Source organism: Lathamus discolor, chromosome 3, assembly GCF_037157495.1.
Source record: "Lathamus discolor isolate bLatDis1 chromosome 3, bLatDis1.hap1, whole genome shotgun sequence".
NCBI classification, from domain to species: Eukaryota; Metazoa; Chordata; class Aves; order Psittaciformes; family Psittacidae; genus Lathamus; species Lathamus discolor.
In genome coordinates this window covers 5,815,151-5,834,066 of record NC_088886.1, presented here as the reverse complement: position 1 = coordinate 5,834,066, position 18,916 = coordinate 5,815,151, and the positions used below count along the sequence as shown (strand labels likewise).

At 46.3% G+C, this 18,916-nt stretch overlaps 1 protein-coding gene across 5 annotated transcripts in view; it reads left to right on the top strand.

Annotated features, from left to right (window-relative positions):
- The first annotated feature begins 1,007 nt into the window (after nucleotides 1-1,007).
- PRKAA2 (protein kinase AMP-activated catalytic subunit alpha 2) overlaps nucleotides 1,008-18,916 on the top strand; it is a 27,106-nt gene continuing 9,197 nt past the window's right edge. For 3 of the 5 annotated variants that reach the window (XR_010611378.1, XR_010611377.1, XM_065673253.1), the window contains exons 1-7: nucleotides 1,008-1,184; nucleotides 7,484-7,625; nucleotides 9,631-9,724; nucleotides 11,097-11,241; nucleotides 12,265-12,352; nucleotides 14,927-15,151; nucleotides 17,509-18,013. Coding sequence is in view for 3 of the 5 variants with exons in the window: in XM_065673253.1 (XP_065529325.1) it covers nucleotides 1,091-1,184; nucleotides 7,484-7,625; nucleotides 9,631-9,724; nucleotides 11,097-11,241; nucleotides 12,265-12,352; nucleotides 14,927-15,151; nucleotides 17,509-18,013 (1,293 nt within the window). In the remaining 2 variants the exon portion in view is untranslated. Of the gene's footprint in view, nucleotides 1,185-7,483; nucleotides 7,626-9,630; nucleotides 9,725-11,096; nucleotides 11,242-12,264; nucleotides 12,353-12,927; nucleotides 13,180-14,926; nucleotides 15,152-17,508; nucleotides 18,014-18,916 lie in introns of those variants that run through there. The other 2 variants (XM_065673254.1, XM_065673255.1) reach the window with 2 other exon arrangements.

The window sequence follows — 18,916 nt, the reverse complement described above, 5'->3', positions numbered from 1 at the left end:
GAAAGAGCTTCCTCCTTATGTGTAATGTGAATCTCCCCTGTTTACATTTGAACCCATTACCCATTGTCTTATTGCTACAGTCCCTGTAGGGACTTCCCCACAGACAGGCACATCCCAAGTGAGGCGTATCATAAGTGTGGCACACACTAAGGACTCTGTCATCCTCAGAGGAGGTGTCACTCCAAAGGTGTTGCTCTCAGACACATGTTCTCCAAGGAGGGTATCACCTCCAAGCAGTGGCACCCCAGCGAAGGTGCACTATAAAGAGGGTTCAACCCAAGTAGGGTGTGCTGCGAGCAGGGTGCGTCCCCAGGAGCATCACTCTTAGGCAGCTGCAGCCCTCCAGGGAGATGCCAACCCAGGGAGGGTGCTACCAGCAGTCAGATGCGCCTTCTGACGGGAGCCCTCTCAACCCAGGTACACCATAAGGAGGGTGCGCTGTAAGGAAGGTGCACCCCAAGTAGAGTGTCCCCAGCAGGCAGGTGAACACCACAGAGGGTGTACCCTAAGGGTGGTGTCACCGCAAGGAGGGTGCCACTCCCGAGCTGTTGTACCCCAAGGAGGCTGTACCTCCAGCACAGCACCCCCCAGGGAGGGTGTCACTCCCCGGCAGATACCCCCAAAATCGGGCGCACTCCATGGACAGCTGAACCCACCCAAAAGAAGGGCACGCCCCGAGGAGGGTGTCACCCCAAGGCAGTGCCGCCCTAGGGGGGTGTCACCCCCAGGCAGGTGCACCTCGGGCAGGGCACACCCCAACGAGGTGTTAGACCCCCCCCCCCCCCAATCCATCCATCCACCATCCATCCATCCATCCATCATCCATCATCCATCCATCATCCATCATCCATCCATCCTTCCTTCCATCCCTTCATCCCCGCCGCGGCGGGCGCGCTCCTCCCCGCCCGCGGGGCCGCGCCAGCCGCCTCCCGCGCACCCGAGCCGGTGCTCCCGGCGCTCCCGCCCCGCCGCCGCTCCCGCTGCCGCCGCCGCCCGCCGAGCCGAGCCGAGCCGAGCCGAGCCGAGCCGAGCGGAGCGGAGCCGGGCCGGGCCGGCCCTGTGCATTGTGGTCCGTCGGCGGGGGGCGAACATGGCCGAGAAGCAGAAGCACGACGGGCGGGTGAAGATCGGGCACTACGTGCTGGGAGACACGCTGGGGGTCGGCACCTTCGGCAAAGTCAAGAGCTGAGTACCGCGGCCGTGGGGAGGGCTCCAGGCTGCGCACCCCCCTTCTCCTTTCTCCCTCCTCCCCTCCGCTAACGCGGGCCTCCGCGCCCTGCATCGCCTCCCCCTCCGCGGCGAGGCCGTGCAGCATCCCCGGGGGGCAGCGCGGGGAGCCCGGCGCCTGCACGGTGGGCTCGGGGTGGGAGGTGCCCCCTTCTCGGGGTGCGGTTGTGAGGAGGGGAATGGGGTTCGGGGGGTGTCGCTGGCGGCGAGAGGGAGATGGAGCCCTCGCCCTTGTGTGCTGCAGCCGCCGGTGCGCCCAGCAGGACCCACCAAAACTTTCCTCCAGAACTAGGAGGAAGGTGATGGGAAGGTTGGGCACTGACGGGCATCCTTCCCTCGCTTTGCCCGGGCTCTGCTCCTTCTGCCTCCTCATTCCCGATGGGGCGGCAAGTGCGTTCGGGTGGGTGTGAGGAACGGGGAGTGAAGGGGGTTTCTTCTGCTGCCCCCCCCTGTACGTTGTCCTTGGGGAGCTCGGGAACTGGCTGAGACCGGCAGAAGGTGGGGATGGAGGGTCGGGTCAGGCTTGGGCTGTACACGGGGATTCCTGTGTCATTCCTGCCAGAGTAGTCAGCTTTCATGTTCAAGGCTCTCCTTTGCTTTACCTGATTTTGCAAAGATTTCTATTTCTTTTCTGTGTGAACTCTGCCATTACAGGCAAATTTCAGTTTGAATCAAGATATTAAAAAACCCCAACAACCAACCAAAACCTGACAAAATGTATTGTCTAAGCAGAATGGATAGCAGTGATTCCTGGTTGGAAATGGGTTCTGTTCCAGCCAGGGCAGCGTGGTGGCTGCTCGAAGGGGTGATGTGCCTGCACGCAGTGACTGGAGTTTTAAAATAACCCTAAATTTGACGGCAGGGGAAAGAAACCACCACAACCACTGGAGCTAAATCCACCTGTGACCATTAATCAGGCCCCTAAAAATATATCACCGTGTTTAATCCCAAACCACAAATTTACTGACTGCAGAATTATCGGAATAAGTACTTCTGACAGTAAGGACCATTGAAATCACTGGTGGATACCAGCAGACCTCAAAAAGGGCTCTGAAGACAGGTTTGTGTCCTTGCAGACCAAATTAAGCCTGCCAACAATAGCCTTTTTTCCTTAACTACCTTCCAGGAGTAACTCGTAGAAACACGCCCCACTCCATATATGACCTGACTTCAGTAGAAACTGACCGTTTCCAAAGAAACATTTCAAATGACATAAAAGATTTCCTAGCTCAAAATCCTTTATGGGTATCCTTCATATATGCATATATATATACACGCATATTTTGTATATATATATACCCTCTGGCCCCTTAATATTAGCCCACAACTGACAGGTGTAGTTTGCACTCGAGATTGGAAACTGAGATGAAGAAACTCAATCTCCTATTTAGACAGAATTCTAGCATTTTAATCAAATGAGCTTCAGAAATACCTGCGTTCACCCTGTTTAACAAGAACCGTGAGAAAAAGGAAGGAGATTTTGGCCTGATTGGTTCAAGGGTTGTATATGGTGTGTGTAATAATTGCTTTTACACTAAGAAGGCTGGTGCAATTGGTGCCATTTCTTGTGGGTGGTGTGTTTTCTTCAAACACTGCCTTGCACAAAAGGCCTTGTACTCCTCAAGGTTAAGAAATCATAAAATTACAATTGTTAAGGATTATAATTGTTAAGGAAATAAGCAAAATGGCAATGAGAGAAAGGATTTAGTAATGATGGGGTACTAACCAGAGCTCGAATTTGTGGTTGGAGCTGAATAGTCACTTTGAGCCATCAGAAACCAGAGATATAACAGAAAAAGTCCCTGCTGCCCCATTGGCATGTTTGTTCTGGGACATCAGTGAACGGATCCTCCTAAAAAGTAGCTAAATGCTGCAAGAAACTCCCCATTTTAAGCCCATTCAGTTCCTTGATCTCATTTACAGGAAGACTACACAAAGCTTTCTTCAGAGGGGGCCAAGTAGGTTGGCAGATGAGAGCAGGATTTTGGTGCTAATACTGAAATTCCAGCTGGAGTTGGTGATGAAAATACAGCATCTGTTAGGAAAGAGGAAGGTGGCAGGAGTAAACGTGGTAGATGTGAATGTGGTGGATGGGTAGGAGGTCTCATGCCGAGGGTCAGCTTTACTACACAGGATTTTGCCAAATACAGGGAGAGCTGGAGATAGCTGGTTTTGCTGTCCTGCAGGCCAAAGATAAAGTTAATCTGCAGAAAACAGAACAGTGGAAATGATCTTGGATTATGAATTTAGTGAAGCAATGAAGGGAGGAGGTGGCATCTCCTCCACTGGTGGTTGGTAAGAACGGATTAGAAGAACTGCTGCTGTGTTTGTCATGGGCACATCCCACCCTGCAGGTCCCTGAAGACCTCTCCCACAACCACAGCGCTTGCACAACAAGGTTCACGGGGGTTGCAGCTTGGGGACCATCAGTCAAAATCCAGCAACACAAATATTTTTCCATGCACGACATTCCCAGTGGCCACTTGGTGGTTTCTTACCCACACTTGTTGGCCACCAAGGTGATCGGTTTGTGGTCCCTCAAGGACCGGCAGTGCTTGGGTGATGTTTACGTTGGTTATGCTGAAACCTCATAATGCTATGAATAGGGGTCAAATCCCGTTTTCTCATGCACTGTGCCGTTGCTGCTGAAGAACAAACCTTGCATTGGAGGGAAGATAAACTAATGGAGACTGAACAGATGAAGGAAAGGGAAAGGAAGGATGATATAACATACGAGCAAGTGGCACTGGGGTAGAATTAATAGCAGTGTTGCTAAATATAGGCTTTGGATGGATTTCATTTTAACTTTGGGCTAAGATAAAGGCTGGCACAGCTGGTAGGAAAGGAGTTTTCTCACCCCTCCGTAAACTTCTACATTCCATTGAAGCGTTTGCAAAACTTAACTCTTTGTGCTTAACTGAGCTGCATCAAACATGCACCCAGAGGTAGGCTTCTTTGGTACCTGCTGTCCCTGATGATCTCGGCTTGTGGTGTTATAAACACTATTCCTCCTCATTTTTTCCTTATGAAAATAACTAAATTAGAAGGAACTTCTTTCAGAAACTGATTCTATATATCTCTTCCCTTCTTTCCTTAGCAGCATCTGATGCTGAAGCGTACTTGTGCCCGGGCAGTCACATGTGCATGTGGATGAGGGAGCAGCTAAGGACACTCGCACTATATCCTGTTTGGTGCTGGTTTGGGGAGTTTAGGGTCAGCGTTACCACCTAACCCTTATGGCTGGGTTATTTTGCAGCACAGTGTGCAGTGCTTCTCGTCTCAGTGTGAAATCCATCTTCACTGCTCACCCCAGTTACTGGTTTTAAGCTGTAGTAGATCTTACCCGGGTATTTGTCACTAGAAGACAAGATATGTGTTTAAATCCCCTTTCTAATACTGCCACTCATCCCCTTCTTCTCCTCTGGGCTTTTAATCCAGGGAGTTAGTGAGAGCAAGGAGAGGGCTCCCCCACCACCACCACAGACCACCATTGCCCATCCCTAGGGTGAGGGCAAACCCCTTAGAGACGAGCATCCCAAGCATCCTCTTCCATGCTTATGGAAGGCATGGGACCTGCCACTGCTCATCCTAGGGCCGGATTATCCCATCAGTGTGCACATGGGGTCAGCAGCAGTGACTCCTGGAGCAGCGGGAAGGTTGTCCTTGCTGCCCCAGGTCAAAATTCCTGCGTCTGCAGGCTGCAGCCAGGGAGACCTGAAAGGCTTCAAAGTCTCCCACCACATAGCAAATTATGTTGTGTCTTTGTCTCTATTTCTCAAGGCGTTCGAGTAGGCTTAACAAGCCACGGGGGACTGGAACAATAATATCTCTGTATCTAATGCTTACTGTAAGCAAAAGATGGATTACAAAATAGACTGTTTATTTTTAATTATTAATGTGTTGGAGCTAGCAAACCTTCACAGAGTTACACAGTGTTTGTCATGGATGGAAAGGAGATGAACTCTTCGGCAATGGTATTAAAACCAATAATTATTCATTCCGGGCATGGCCATTTATTTTTTTCCCAAGTGCATAATAAAAGTTTTTCAAAGCATAAGCTGGGATAAGGCCAGAAGGGATTGTCTGGAAACAAAGGATGGCAGAAATCAGGGGTTTCTTCCTAGTTCAGTGTTAAACCTCTTTCTGTTGCTGTTCCTCAGTTTCCCAACTAATGGCTTAGTGTGTTACATTTCTATCATGGACCTGAGTGAATCAAGGGCAGCTTTCAAAGCACAGATTCTTGTGCTCCTGGGAAAGAGAGAGCAGAGGTATCGCAGTGCTATATTTGACGAAATTGAATGCTGCTGGTGAAAGACTTGATCTCAAAGACATAGAATCATAGAATGGTTTGGATTGGAAGTGGCCTTAAAGCTCATGCAGTCGTGGGCAGGGACACCTTCCACTAGAGCAGGTTGCTCCAAGCCACGTCCAGTGTGGCCTTGAACACTGCCAGGGATGGGGCCCCCACAGCTTCTCCGGGCAAGAAAAGCTGTGGATTCTCTGTCCCTTTTGGATGTCTGCTAAAGATGCCTTACACCCCCCTTTCAAGCCTTCCCCAGCCTCCTCGGTGTAATATACACCATGACAAGCTTGGCAGATAGAGATCAGTGCCCTTCATAAGACTACTATTGGCACAACCTGGGGAGTATTTCTTGCAGTTAGCAAAGAGGCTGTACCCTGACCCGTTTGCAAGCTGCAGTAAAGCTTGAGCATGCTGTTTTGCCCCTTGCACACATGCTGCTTTGCAGAGGCTTCCTCCAGCACTGCCCTGCTCCCCTCTCCCTAAGGATGCACCAGGGAAAATGCCTCCTCGGACTATTTACAGCACAATCTTTACACCGCTAGAGAGGAATTATCTGCCTCCTCCAGCCCTCAGCTAATCTCTAAATTGCATCTATACTGCAAAGCTCAGTTTATTTTAATTTCATCTAGTAGTTTTAAGTATTGCGAGGAATAAAATGGACGTGCAAAGTGCTGCTTTAATTTTCAAGGGCAGTAAAGAGTTTTATTTTTAGGATGCTCTTACTGAGGAAAGAATCTCTGGTAGGTCTTATCTGGTGGCTAATAATAGTGACCTGGCATGCCCTGAGCAGTGCCGGCGCTGCCGCCCTGCCCTTCTCACGCCGACTGCTTACTCCGCTTGCTTCTGATCAGCTCATTAGAGCCTCCAAAATTACAGTCTAATAATGTAATAACAAGGTTTGCTTGTAATTATTAACTCCTTGTGCTGTATGTTATTACTGGAAGGGTAACATTCATAATTAAAGAGCACAAATATTTACTGTAAGCAGGTTTTCTGTGCAGTCTTTAGAAAACCATCCGTATGTTACTGTTTTTAATATCCCATGAAATATTGAGACGGGGTAGCTCATGGCCAGAGAACCCTTTTGGATATCAACATCCAGTTGACAGTTTCCAAGCAATTTCTGCTCTAAACTTCAATGTAAATCATGCTTCCTAGGAGCTTTATATTTTGTTTGTATACTCTGTTTATTGATAACAAATGGATCGAATGCTGAATCCATTTCACATTATTGTTAAGTTAGTGCCATTCCCCCAGTGAGAGTGGTGCTACTCCCAGTCTGTGGTTGCCGTTTGTCCCTGTACGCAGGAGATAAGCATCAGCATCTCAATGCACCAAGTGCCTATTATAAAAACCCATACTGAAGTTTGTACCTTTTCTGACACCACATTTTGCTCTTGCGCTACAGCAGTGTTCCTGCAGCTTGTCATCAAACCAAGAAGCACGCTTAAGAAAGTATAAATAGAAATTCATTTTAGTAATGCAAATCCTGCAGTCCTATTTTGGGCAGGGAAAATCCCTGTATCATTTTTTTAAAGAAGTGTGATGGTCTAGTTTTAAGACTGGGTTTATCAGGGGTTTAATCCGCCAGTGTGTTACGGTGGAGGTTGTCCTTGTCTATTGAAATATATCTGTTTATGATTCATGTAGCTTTTACATGCTATAAATCCTTGCAAATTAGCTTTGGGTATGACCTCTTCCACTAACTCAGTCTGTTTTATTTAGTGGAGTGTTTTTTTGTGGATAAGTCTCCTCCCTTCTGTCTTACATGACTCCAGTGGGAAAACAATCAAGTGAAGAGACAAAAACTAAGATAAAATATTTCACCCCTCGTATTTTGTTAGCTTTCCCTTCAAGAGTTGTTTTTTTTTTGCTTATAAATCAGCATCCTAAATAACCTGTATGAATCTTGCTATACTGTTTAGTGACTTTGCAATGCTTTCTTTCTAATAGTTGGCGAACACCAGCTGACAGGGCACAAAGTAGCAGTAAAGATACTCAACAGGCAGAAAATCCGCAGCCTGGATGTGGTTGGGAAGATCAAACGGGAAATTCAAAACCTTAAACTCTTTCGGCATCCTCATATTATCAAGCTGTGAGTACCCTTCTGCCTTTCAGCTCACTCGATCTGCAAAGACTTCAAGTTCACAATTGACTAGGTTTCAGGAGATGGCTTGGAGTAGTAGGTGATGTTAGGTATGTGGTCAAGGTTTTGCACATTGGAGCTAATCATTGCTTTTTGAGAGTCTCCCACTAATTTATGGAGGGGACACAGTTGACACATTGAGCAATGATGGAAGATGTTTCTCCCATTGGGAGTAACAGCCAACAGACCAATATCCCTGCATCAGGTTTTGCTCAAAGCTGTGCTCTGTTGAACACAGAGACCATTGTAAAGGTGCGTAGAGAAGGTCTGGGCTTTCCTGCGCTGGGATGCTATTAAGAGTTTTTGTGATGATCCTATTTAAGCTTCAGATCTCCAGTACTGGAGCTGCTGAGAATTGCGCCTGAGGAACTGCGGCATGGCCAGGCTCGTAGGGTGAAGCCTTGGCCCAAAGTCAATAGGATTTATGTTTTAATAGCCTGATTACCCAGAGCTTAAAGGAACATTTTTTTGTTATTATTTATTATTCAGACATAGGTTTTCAAAGTTGCCACTCTGATGAACCTGAATTTAAGTTGTAAATCAGCACCTGCACTCCAGCCTCTGGGAATCCTTCTCAATCCCCAGTTTGTGCAGGCAGGCCACATTAACGAGGCACTCGATAATATCTTTGGCATTTCTGTAAAAGAAAGCTGTTGAATGGTAACTGCAAGGAGAAGTTGACATTTAGGTCAGCCTTAAAACTGGCATGAGATGTAGCAAATACCTGGGATTTAGAGGCAAGGGAAAACAAATTTTCTCTACAGTTAAATAACTAACCATGCAGCAGCTGTTGACTTTAGAGTAACTTCACAGTTCCATGGATTTATTGGAGAACAGATTGGTATTATTTCATGAAAAAGCCAGCAAGAGTCCTCAGCTGTGTACCCAGCATCCTGCAAGCTGAGTCCTGTTCACACATTTGTCAAAGTATTAAAGCCTAAAAATTAAACCCAACTTAACAATATAAGTGTCCTATGGTACATACTGCAGTCATGAAATACAGTGATAAAAGAGGTGAGGAAGAGAAACCTTGGTGCATGAACCTCCTCTTTCAATAGCTTTTTATGTGTATATAAAAGAAATAGTGGGACAGTTAACAGTAGCTGGGATGTCTGGGTCCAAAGCTCTTCAGAAAAATTAGGTTGATGCTGTTGATCTTTATGGGGCTATCACCTGTTCACTGCTGATCTCTGAAAACGGTTTCAAATGTGTTTGTTAGAAATTCCAACCCATGGAAATTCAGCTGTAAAAAGAAAAAACAAACCACAGTTTATGTGAAATAAAAGAGAGGGGTGTCTCAGATGGTGCTGCTATGAATGCCTGTAGCAGCGTTGACCTCAGCTGATGGTATTTTATCAGCTGGAACACTGAAATGAGATTGCAGCGCTCAGGGATCATATTGAATGAAAATGGAGAACTTGGGTTTTTTTTTCTCCCCCCATTCTAGAATATGGAGGGATTTAATATTTGAAAAATAACTATTTTGGGTTTCTCATCTTTGTTTCTAAGCCTTTCAAAAGAAGCTCCCTCTAGTGCTTAGAGTTCTTCTCTATCTTCTTTAATGCTTGATGCAAGGGAAACCAAATATACCCCCTTCCCTGCCCCCTGCAAAAGAAGCATTCATTTCTAAAGCTGTCGTTGCAAATCTTAGCCAAAATGGAAATTTGTAAGTCAGGACAGTACTAAATATCATAGGATTGTCTGGCAGAGATTTCAGAGGATCATTTAAAAGCTTGAAGGAAAACTGTAGGTATGTAAAAGAGATCCTTTCATAGACAAGTGAAAGATTATACTCGAAATAAGAGATGGCTTTTCAGAAGTGGAAAGCAATTATAAATGCAAGATCCAAACAAATGCTTATTTTAAGTGTTGACGTGAACCTAATCATCTGTTTAAAAGCCTTTCCCTGTTCTTCTTAATTATTTTCTTAAGTAATCCACTTGTGTTTTTGAAGGTACCAGGTCATCAGCACGCCAACGGACTTCTTCATGGTCATGGAATACGTATCTGGCGGTGAACTGTTTGATTACATCTGTAAGCATGGACGTGTAAGTGCCAGTGCCGTGCCCAAACACAGCCCAAACACTTGTGTGGGAAGAGGATGGTGTTTAGAAGCAAAACGACTGCTAAAGGGAGCACAGTTAAGGTTAAGGCCCAAAATAGAAGTTGCTTCACAGCAAACCCATCTGGAGTGTCTCGTACCCGGCTCACACAAACGTGGTGTGTGATTTTTTGCAACGTTCTCTGATGTATTTCCATACGCAAACCAAAACATCCAAGGTAACGTGTTGCTTAGTGCAAATATTTGGAAAACTAGCATAGTTTTATCATTTTTAGCTACGGGTTGCCTGTCAAAACCCCCGCGGTTCAGCAGCAGATTTACGGCATGGGAAGGAAGACGGCTCGGTGTGGTCTCCATCCCAGTCGTTCACCTCCCTCAGACTCCCCCTTGGTTCCACGTCAGGGTTTTTGAAGACTTTTAAAGGATGTGGCTTATCTGAACAACATTCTCAAAAGCCAGTAATCCTGCTGGGTATAAATCACCTGGGGTGTAGGTTAAACCCATGGAATGTGGTATTATGGTTACAAAGAAAATCACTAGTGTCAGCCCCGTGGACCTCCTCATAGTCAGGGAGCAATTGCAGGGCAAGGAGATAAAAATGGGCTTAAGTGGACATTCAGAATAAGGTTTCAAGTGAAGGATCAGCCCATTATACGTTTCCTGTCTGTACTACAAAAATCAATGCATTTATAACTAAATGGTATAGATTAGTGCACTGGTCAATGGAGTGGACTTCACTTTTCTGTGTGTAGTTCTGGTTTTCAGCACATTTCACCCATCTGGATCTTTTCAGTGACTAATTTGGATCTTTTTTGCATACAGAAACTAAATTTTTCATGAAAGTGTCTTTAGGAAGTCATCGGTCAAAATTATCATTCTCCTCATAATTTTAAATGTAATTTCTCTTAATATAGGTCAGACAACTTTATAGCTAATTTAAATCATCACAGCATTCCACCTTTAGCTTTTTTTTTTCCCCAAAGCCATCTGTCCATGAGGAATTGCTCTCTGCGGCATCCTCTGCAGTGTTTTGTCCAGCCTTGATCTGCATGTGGTGTGTAAGAGAATTGGTCCTGTTGGGATAGCAGGCCATTGCCTCATAGGTGCCACCAGTACATTCTTGATAGCTCAGCTAAATTCAGGTTTCTAATTTCATCTCTGGGCTGTATGATTTGCAAAGACTAGCACATTATAAAATGCAAGGGGGAAATCTGCTTTATTTGCTGCTTCTGGTCACAAGCACACTGTGATTTTCTCTCTGTACCCTGGAACATTTTGGCTCCTTGCTAAGTCAAACCTTCCCTTGCCAGCTCTGCACGCAGACCAACGTTCAGGACTATTTCCCCTTGCATCTGTAGGTTGAAGAGGCAGAAGCTCGACGCCTTTTCCAGCAGATTCTCTCTGCAGTGGATTATTGCCACAGACACATGGTTGTCCACCGAGACCTGAAACCAGAGAACGTGCTGCTGGACGCACACATGAATGCAAAGATAGCCGATTTTGGTATGTGACCCCAGCAGCATTCCAGACATGCAGCCAGCTCCGAGGCGCTTGCTGGAGCGTGTCCGTGTAGCACGCCTTACAAAACCCAGAGCCTGTTTTCCTAACCACTAAGCAGTTGCTTTACCTGAAAAGCCCACAGTTATAAACACCATCCCTTTTGAAAAGCAGGGATTGCCCACTGAGGGCTGCTTCTGTACTGCCATTAAGAGCAGAGCAGCAAAATAATGCCGATCTTCACTATGTTTTAGTATAATCACCTAATATAAAGATTTAGCTGATTCATGTATAAGGCAGACTCAGTGCAGTTAGTTCCAGGTTGAGCTGGCAGCATGTTTATTTTCATGCGTCTTCTCCATAGGTTTTGCCATGTGCTCTTGGGCTCACTTTGTTTTACAAATGAGCAGTAACAGGAGGCTGTAAGTTGCATTCCTGGTTGAAATCCATTGGAATAGCTGGGCTACCAGCCATGTCCTGATGACTCCTTTCTAGCAGTGATAAATCCTTTTGAAGATTTACTAATTTCACACCCCCACACAATTCCTATATAAAGTAAGAGCTCTGGGATGAATTATGTCTCTGTTCCTGTGTGCTCTGGGATTTGCAATTTAGAGAAGCAAAATTAGCCTGGAGTGAATATTCCTTGGTTGGACGTCAAAATAACAATAACGATAATAATTGTGGAGGAAGTTGTGAATGCCCCATCCCTGGCAGTGTTCAAGGCCAGGTTGGATGGGGCTTGGAGCAGCCTGCTCTAGTGGAAGGTGTCCCGGTCCATGGCAGGGCATTGGAACTGGATGATCTTAAAGTCCCTTCCAACCCAACCCATTCTGTGCTTCTGTAGTAATCATCATAATTTTCAAATCAGCTCAAAGGAGTCTTATCTAAATTAAATGACCGTTGCCCCCCCCCCCCCCAGATTTCCCCCTCCACTTACAATACCTCTCCTTCTCTGTGAGACACTGAGTTCCCTGTGCCTGGACCTTCACATCAAACATCACTATATACCAAACATCTTCTTTTTAGGATTGTCCAACATGATGTCAGATGGCGAATTTCTACGCACCAGCTGTGGCTCCCCAAATTACGCAGCCCCTGAAGTCATCTCTGGAAGGTAGGACATACCACTTCTCATCAGAGCCTGTGTGAGCACATAGTCTTTAAATGTGTTCTTGGGATTGGAAACAGCTTTGCACATCTAGTAAAAGCAGCTGGGTCCTTCCAGCCTGTATTTTATGTTTAGGTGAATCTACTGGCAGAAATCTGAAAGTATGCTTGGTTATTGCAGTAGCTGCAATAGCAATAGGAAACCAGGTTTTGCTAAAGGTGTTCACCTTGGATGAATTATGATAGGAGATGTTGACTATATTGCTAATTAAAGAGGGGTGAAATTACTCTTAGCATGCAAATACTGAGGTTTCAGATGGAAAGGCTTTTCCAGATCACGACCTTCTCTGCTGCCCACCTATAATATAAAATATAGTGTAATGAGGAAAACCGTTCACTACCAGAAGAATCAGGGAGATCTTTAATCACTTCCCTACATTGTTGAGCTCTTATATTGAAGATACTTGTCTTCTGGTTCCTTAGCCTAGGGGTTTTGTTCGTGACAGTATTTTCAACCATTATAACTCTGTTTCAAATTGATGACTTAAATTGACTAACCTCCAGTGTGGTTGCATTTTGCAGCATGCAACATCTGCACAACACATGGCATGTTGAACGCGTTCTGCAAGGGTGAATCGGACTTTACTATGTTGATACAGAAGTGTTACCTCCTGTGTTTTACTGTTGGGAACCTAAGTTACACCGACTGTACTTATTTCCTATCTCTCTCTATAATAGCATAGCAAGGATTGCAAATACAGATTTCAGTCCTCTGTATAGTCCTTCAAACTGCCCATCTCATTATGTGACCCATATATTTGAACTGCCCTTAGCATGAGCATTAGTTTTCTTATATTTCCAGCACAGAATTTTGCCTATAACTGTAGCTTTTAAATACAACATTTTGTTCAAAGTGTGTTCACTGTGATTATGGTTATTTTATCCCTGTTTATATCAATACAAGTGTTGGCAGAGTATCCCGGGAATTAGACTAGCATCCAAAAACCCTGTTGTGACTACAGCTCATTGTGCGAAACCAAGTAAATCCTCACTGTCAAGAGGGGGACCAAGCCAGAAGCTCTACTGTGATTCCAAAAAAATAGTATTATTTCAATGTCGTTTTCAGTAAAGGCCAGACACACATTTAGGAGACAAGGCACATGGCTGATTAACAAGGAGGATTTAGTCCCTGTATGCAGAGCATGATTGTTCCAAGGATACAGGCAATACAGCTTATTAGCAACGAAAGTTGAAATAAGACCAAAATCAATCCTACACATTGCACTTTTTCGCTGCCTATAGCTGCAATACCACTTGCGGTACCAGTGATGCTTACTACCCCTGATTAATATCCCAGTCTGTCTTGTCAAAGCTACAGCAGCATATGAGAGCAGCATTTATGAGGAAAAGGCACAATCCACTGTTCCTGCAGTGGGATGAGTGCATTCCTGCTGGGCGTGTGGGTCAGGGGAGCTGGTTCCCAGCTCCTGTTGCCTTTGCTGGGTAGAGCACAAAAGCAGTGGAGTGTGACAGCTCAGGTTTCAGAGTCCTAAAAGTGTATCTCATTCAGGCTTAGAAGTCCGATCAGCTATTCAGGCCATGCAGTTACCAGCAAAAGAATCAGGCTTCCTATCTGTTGGAATTGGGCTTGGAGGCAGGATCAAGAAGGCATCTAGCTAATCGTCTGCATTTCCAAAATGACTTTGCTGCTGTCCCTGGCCTCAGCAGGGAAAGTCTCACCCTTGGGTATGCAGTTTTAGTGGTGTTCAGAGAATGGCTGTGTGCATGACTGGCGCTTTTTGTACACTGGTGTGTCTGTGGGGATGCTTTTCGGGAGGAGTGAGTGCAGGATGCTGAAGTTTCAGGAAGAGACTTCTGTATTTCCGTGTGAACCTCTGTGTTTTGGTAAGGTTTTACAGCCCAAGGGTAAGCACTGCAGGAATGCATCTGTTGTAGCAAACCAGATAAATAAATAGAGCAAGCAGGCAGCAGCAAACCCTATATGTTTGGGGTGTCCCGACTTGGCGATGCCAGGGAGCACATTAGCAGCTTGTCAGAAGCAGGAGTGCTCATGTACCAGCACACAAACTTCAACAGAGAGTAAACACTCAGAGATACATTATCTGCTGCCATTTCGTCCGCCTTGCTGAGTGAATGGTGTCCCTGCCCATGGCAGGGGAGTTGGAACTGTAAGGTCTCTTCCAACCCAAACCATTTGAGGACTCTATGAACAGAAATGCTGGCTGAGCCCTTGGGGCAAAGCAATAAAGAGCCTGGCAAAGCTCTTGGAAACACAGGTTTGCTTTTTGGAGGGTCTGGCAGAGTCAGGGATGTACATGGCCATCCAGAGAAGTGCGGGCAGCCAGCACCAGCTCTGCCGTGTTATTTCCCCTCACTAATCAGTGATTTTGGCTTAAGCAGGTTTAGTTGGGAGCATCCATGTGAGTGGCTCTGGGGTGTGATGCAGCTCTGGCCTAGTGGAGCTGGCAGCAGGTCCCCAGCTCACCCGGTACAACCTGCACCCTAACTAAGGAGAGGAGGACAGGGGGTAACATCTTTCTCCTGCCTTGCCTTCGCACAGGCTGTATGCTGGCCCAGAGGTGGACATCTGGAGCTGTGGTGTTATCCTCTATGCCCTGCTGTGTGGCACTCTGCCTTTCGACGACGAGCACGTCCCCACCCTCTTCAAGAAGATCCGGGGAGGTGTGTTTTACATCCCGGAATACCTCAACCGCTCCGTTGCCACTCTCCTCATGCACATGCTGCAGGTTGACCCCCTCAAGCGAGCAACCATCAAGGACATCAGGTCAGCCAGGGTGGGATGGGTTGGGCTGGCTGTGCTAGGGGGGCTCTGACAGACTGGTAGCAGAGGGCGATGGTTGTCCTGGGGGTTATCTGCTGGTGTGTGAGCAGGGTCATTTACAGTAGTCAGCTAATCCAGCTGATTTTTGTCCCGAGTGATTCAAGGAGCATTCATGCACCCTTCTGTGCTGATTTAGAGATAGGTGAGGATGTTGTTCAGTTGATATGCTGGAGGGAAGGGGTGCCATCCAGAGGTACCTTGACATGCTTGTGAGGTGGGCTGATGTCAACCTTATGAAGTTCAACCATGCCAAGGGCAAGGTCCTACACCTGGGTTGGAGCAATCCCAGGCACAGCTACAGGCTGGGCAAAGAAGAGATTCAGAGCAGCCCTGCAGAGAAGGACTTGGGGGTGCTGGTCGATGAGAGTGAACATGGGCTGGCTTCAATGTGTGCTTGCAGCCCAGAAAGCAACCGTATCCTGGGCTGCATCAAAAGGAGCGTGACCAGCAGGTCGAAGGAGGTGATCCTGCCCCTCTACTCTGCTCTTGTGAGACCTCACCTGGAGCATTGTGTGCAGTTCTGGTGTCCTCAACATGAAAAGGACATGGAACTGCTGGAACAAGTCCAGAGGAGGCCACGAGGATGATCAGGGGACTGGAGCACCTCCCGTATGAAGACAGGCTGAGGAAGTTGGGGCTGTTCAGCCTGGAGAAGAGAAGGCTGCGTGGGGACCTAATAGCAGCCTTCCAGTACCTGAAGGGGGCCTGTAGGGATGCTGGGGAGGGACTCTTCGTCAGGGACTGTAGTGACAGGACAAGGGGTAATGGGTTAAAACTTAAACAGGGGAAGTTTAGATTGGATATAAGGAGGAAATTCTTTCCTGTTAGGGTGGTGAGGCACTGGAATGGGTTGCCCAGGGAGGTTGCGAATGCTCCATCCCTGGCAGTGTTCAAGGCCAGGCTGGATGAAGCTTTGGGTGAGATGGTTTAGTGTGAGGTGTCCCTGCCCATGGCAGGGGGGTTGGAACTGGATGATCTTAATGTCCTTTCCAACCCTAACTGTTGTATGATTCTATGAACAGGGTAATGATTTTGTATGTATTTTGTGTGTCTGTGTATATATACATATATATATGTATAGAATGGTTTGGTTTGGAAGGGACCTGAAAGATCATCTAGTTCCAACCCCCTGCCATTGGCTGGGACACCTTCCACTAGACCAGGTTGCCCAAGGCCCCATCCAACCTGGTCTTACATATATAAATGCTGTTTTATTGCATTATAAAATAGCCTAAAAAGCTCTCAAAAGTGCTTTAGCAAAACCAGCTATATTGTGCAATAATTCTAAGAACTTAATATCCACCAGACATTTTTCATTACTTTATTTCAAGACCACCTTCCCGTGGATGCTGGCTCAGAATAAGAGGGTAATCACTGTACTTAGTGTCTATCCAATCAAAAAGGAGGAGAAACATAAGAATTATTAACTTAATCCATAAATATTGGATATAGTTTTAAATGTGAGCAAGCGGTTTATCTTTAAATGCAGCGAAGTCTTCTTGTGTAGTCAATGAGTGCAGTGCCCATGAACCTTTTATCTGCATGCCTCAATGTGGAAATTCAAGGTAAAGGGTACAACTGGGTTCTTATGCATGTATTTGTGCCCACAGAGATCATTATAAGTTTATGACTGGTAGCAGGACTTCAAAATTCTCACTGTCTGAGCCATTTTAGAAACACTTTGTTAAACTGGAGACTGTTAAGCATTTTATGAGGTTTATAGTAATCATTACATCCCACTGGTGTGCTAAGCATATACATAAATGTTACTAGGACATTCAGGAGTTCTCAGGTTTTTTATGTATTTGCAATGGATGGCCTTAATTTTACCCTTCAAGGAAAACCAAGTAAAATGCCTGTTTTATTTCTGAATTCTTTAATACTAGAGGGTTTAATTACATTATAGAGCAGCAGCACTTATGGTGAAATTACAGTTGTTATGTAGAACCTATAGACAAGGTTATCATTTAATTATCACTTAATTATTATTGACTTCATTGTAAATCAGTAGGAATCAGGTACCCGGATAGCTTTGATGCTCTGTATCTCTATCAGACTCATAGTAATCAAAAAGTGTGAGCATCTTGTATGTGCTGAGCTCTTACTTCAAAGCCATGTGAGCCAGCAGCCATGCTTGTAAAGTGTCGTTGCCATTGCAATACTGGGGTGCCCATGCAGGACTGGGTTGAGCTCAACCTGCAGCTGAGGATTCATATTGGACCAAGTGAGGGCCTGGCAGCAGTGGGTGCCCCAGCACTCCTTGCACAGAGCTCACAGTGGCTCCTCTCTGCTTTCCCCAGGGAACATGAGTGGTTTAAGGAGGAGCTGCCCAGTTACCTGTTCCCAGAGGACCCTTCTTACGATGCCACCGTCATTGATGACGATGCAGTTCGGGAAGTTTGTGAGAAGTTTGAATGCACGGAGTCGGAGGTGATGAACAGCCTGTACAGTGGTGACCCTCAGGACCAGCTAGCGGTGGCTTACCACCTCATCATTGACAACCGGAGGATCATGAACCAAGCCAGCGAGTTCTACCTCGCCTCCAGCCCCCCCACTGGCTCCTTCATGGATGACAGCACCTTGCATATCCCTCCTGGGGTGAAGCCGCATCCGGAGCGGATGCCACCGTTGATAGCGGACAGCCCCAAAGCACGATGTCCTTTGGATGCCCTCAACACCACAAAGCCGAAACCTCTGACTGTCAAAAAGGCCAAGTGGCACCTGGGAATCCGCAGCCAGAGCAAACCCTATGACATTATGGCCGAGGTGTACCGTGCTATGAAACAGCTCGATTTCGAGTGGAAGGTAGGGAGTGCTGCTGCTTCTTGGTGGCCTTCAAGGGTCATTTTCTCATGAGCTGATTTGCTCAGGAATGTTAGTAAGTATGTTTACAGCCTCGCCAAATAAATGCCCCCCACCTTGCAATCATCCCAGCTCTTGCTTGTTAATATAAGCACGCTGAATTAAGATGCTAGCTGTGGTTCAGTATCTGTTGTGTTTGTTTATGGCGTGAAATAAAAGTTTGCTTTCCGAATGCTCTAAGCCTCTGGATGGAAAGATGATTCTGCCTTGTTTAGCTGCAGGGATAAGAGGAGCCAGGCACATTCTAATTTTAGTGACTAATTCCTTGCGAGGTCATCTTGAGTGCTCCTGAGCCAATAACCCTCATTATTTGTGCTTGGGTCCTGTCAGTCATGTGTGCTGAAATGGCACGATATGCATCTGCATAAAAGACGTTCAGATGAGGGGAGCAGGAGCATTGATGTGGTGGCATTTTCCTTGACAGAGATGGAACAGTGCTCGTGGACCAGATGTGCTTTCAGACACTTACTGCTTCCTTGGTTTAGGCTCAGCTTCTTGAAGCTTGATTCAAACCCAGATGACATTTTAGTTGATGGCACTCACTTCGGATATTTCTTCAGAGCTACGCAGCATTTAGTCACAATCTCTTTCAAAGTCAGATTAATAAATCCCTAACTTAGCCGTGAATATTTGCTGCTGAGCCTGATTCCTGAATCTCAGTGCGGTTGCTGAGGTGAGCTCTCCTGACTCATGGCCTTTCGCAGCAGCCTCATGAGAGCATCAGGAGCAAGGTAAGGAGAGTTTCAGCCTAGATCTTCATCACCAGAGGAGATGATACCCTCCTCGCTCCAGCTCCCAAGGGTTGTGCAGCGTGAATGTCACTGTGCTGCCTCTTCAAAGCCTTCT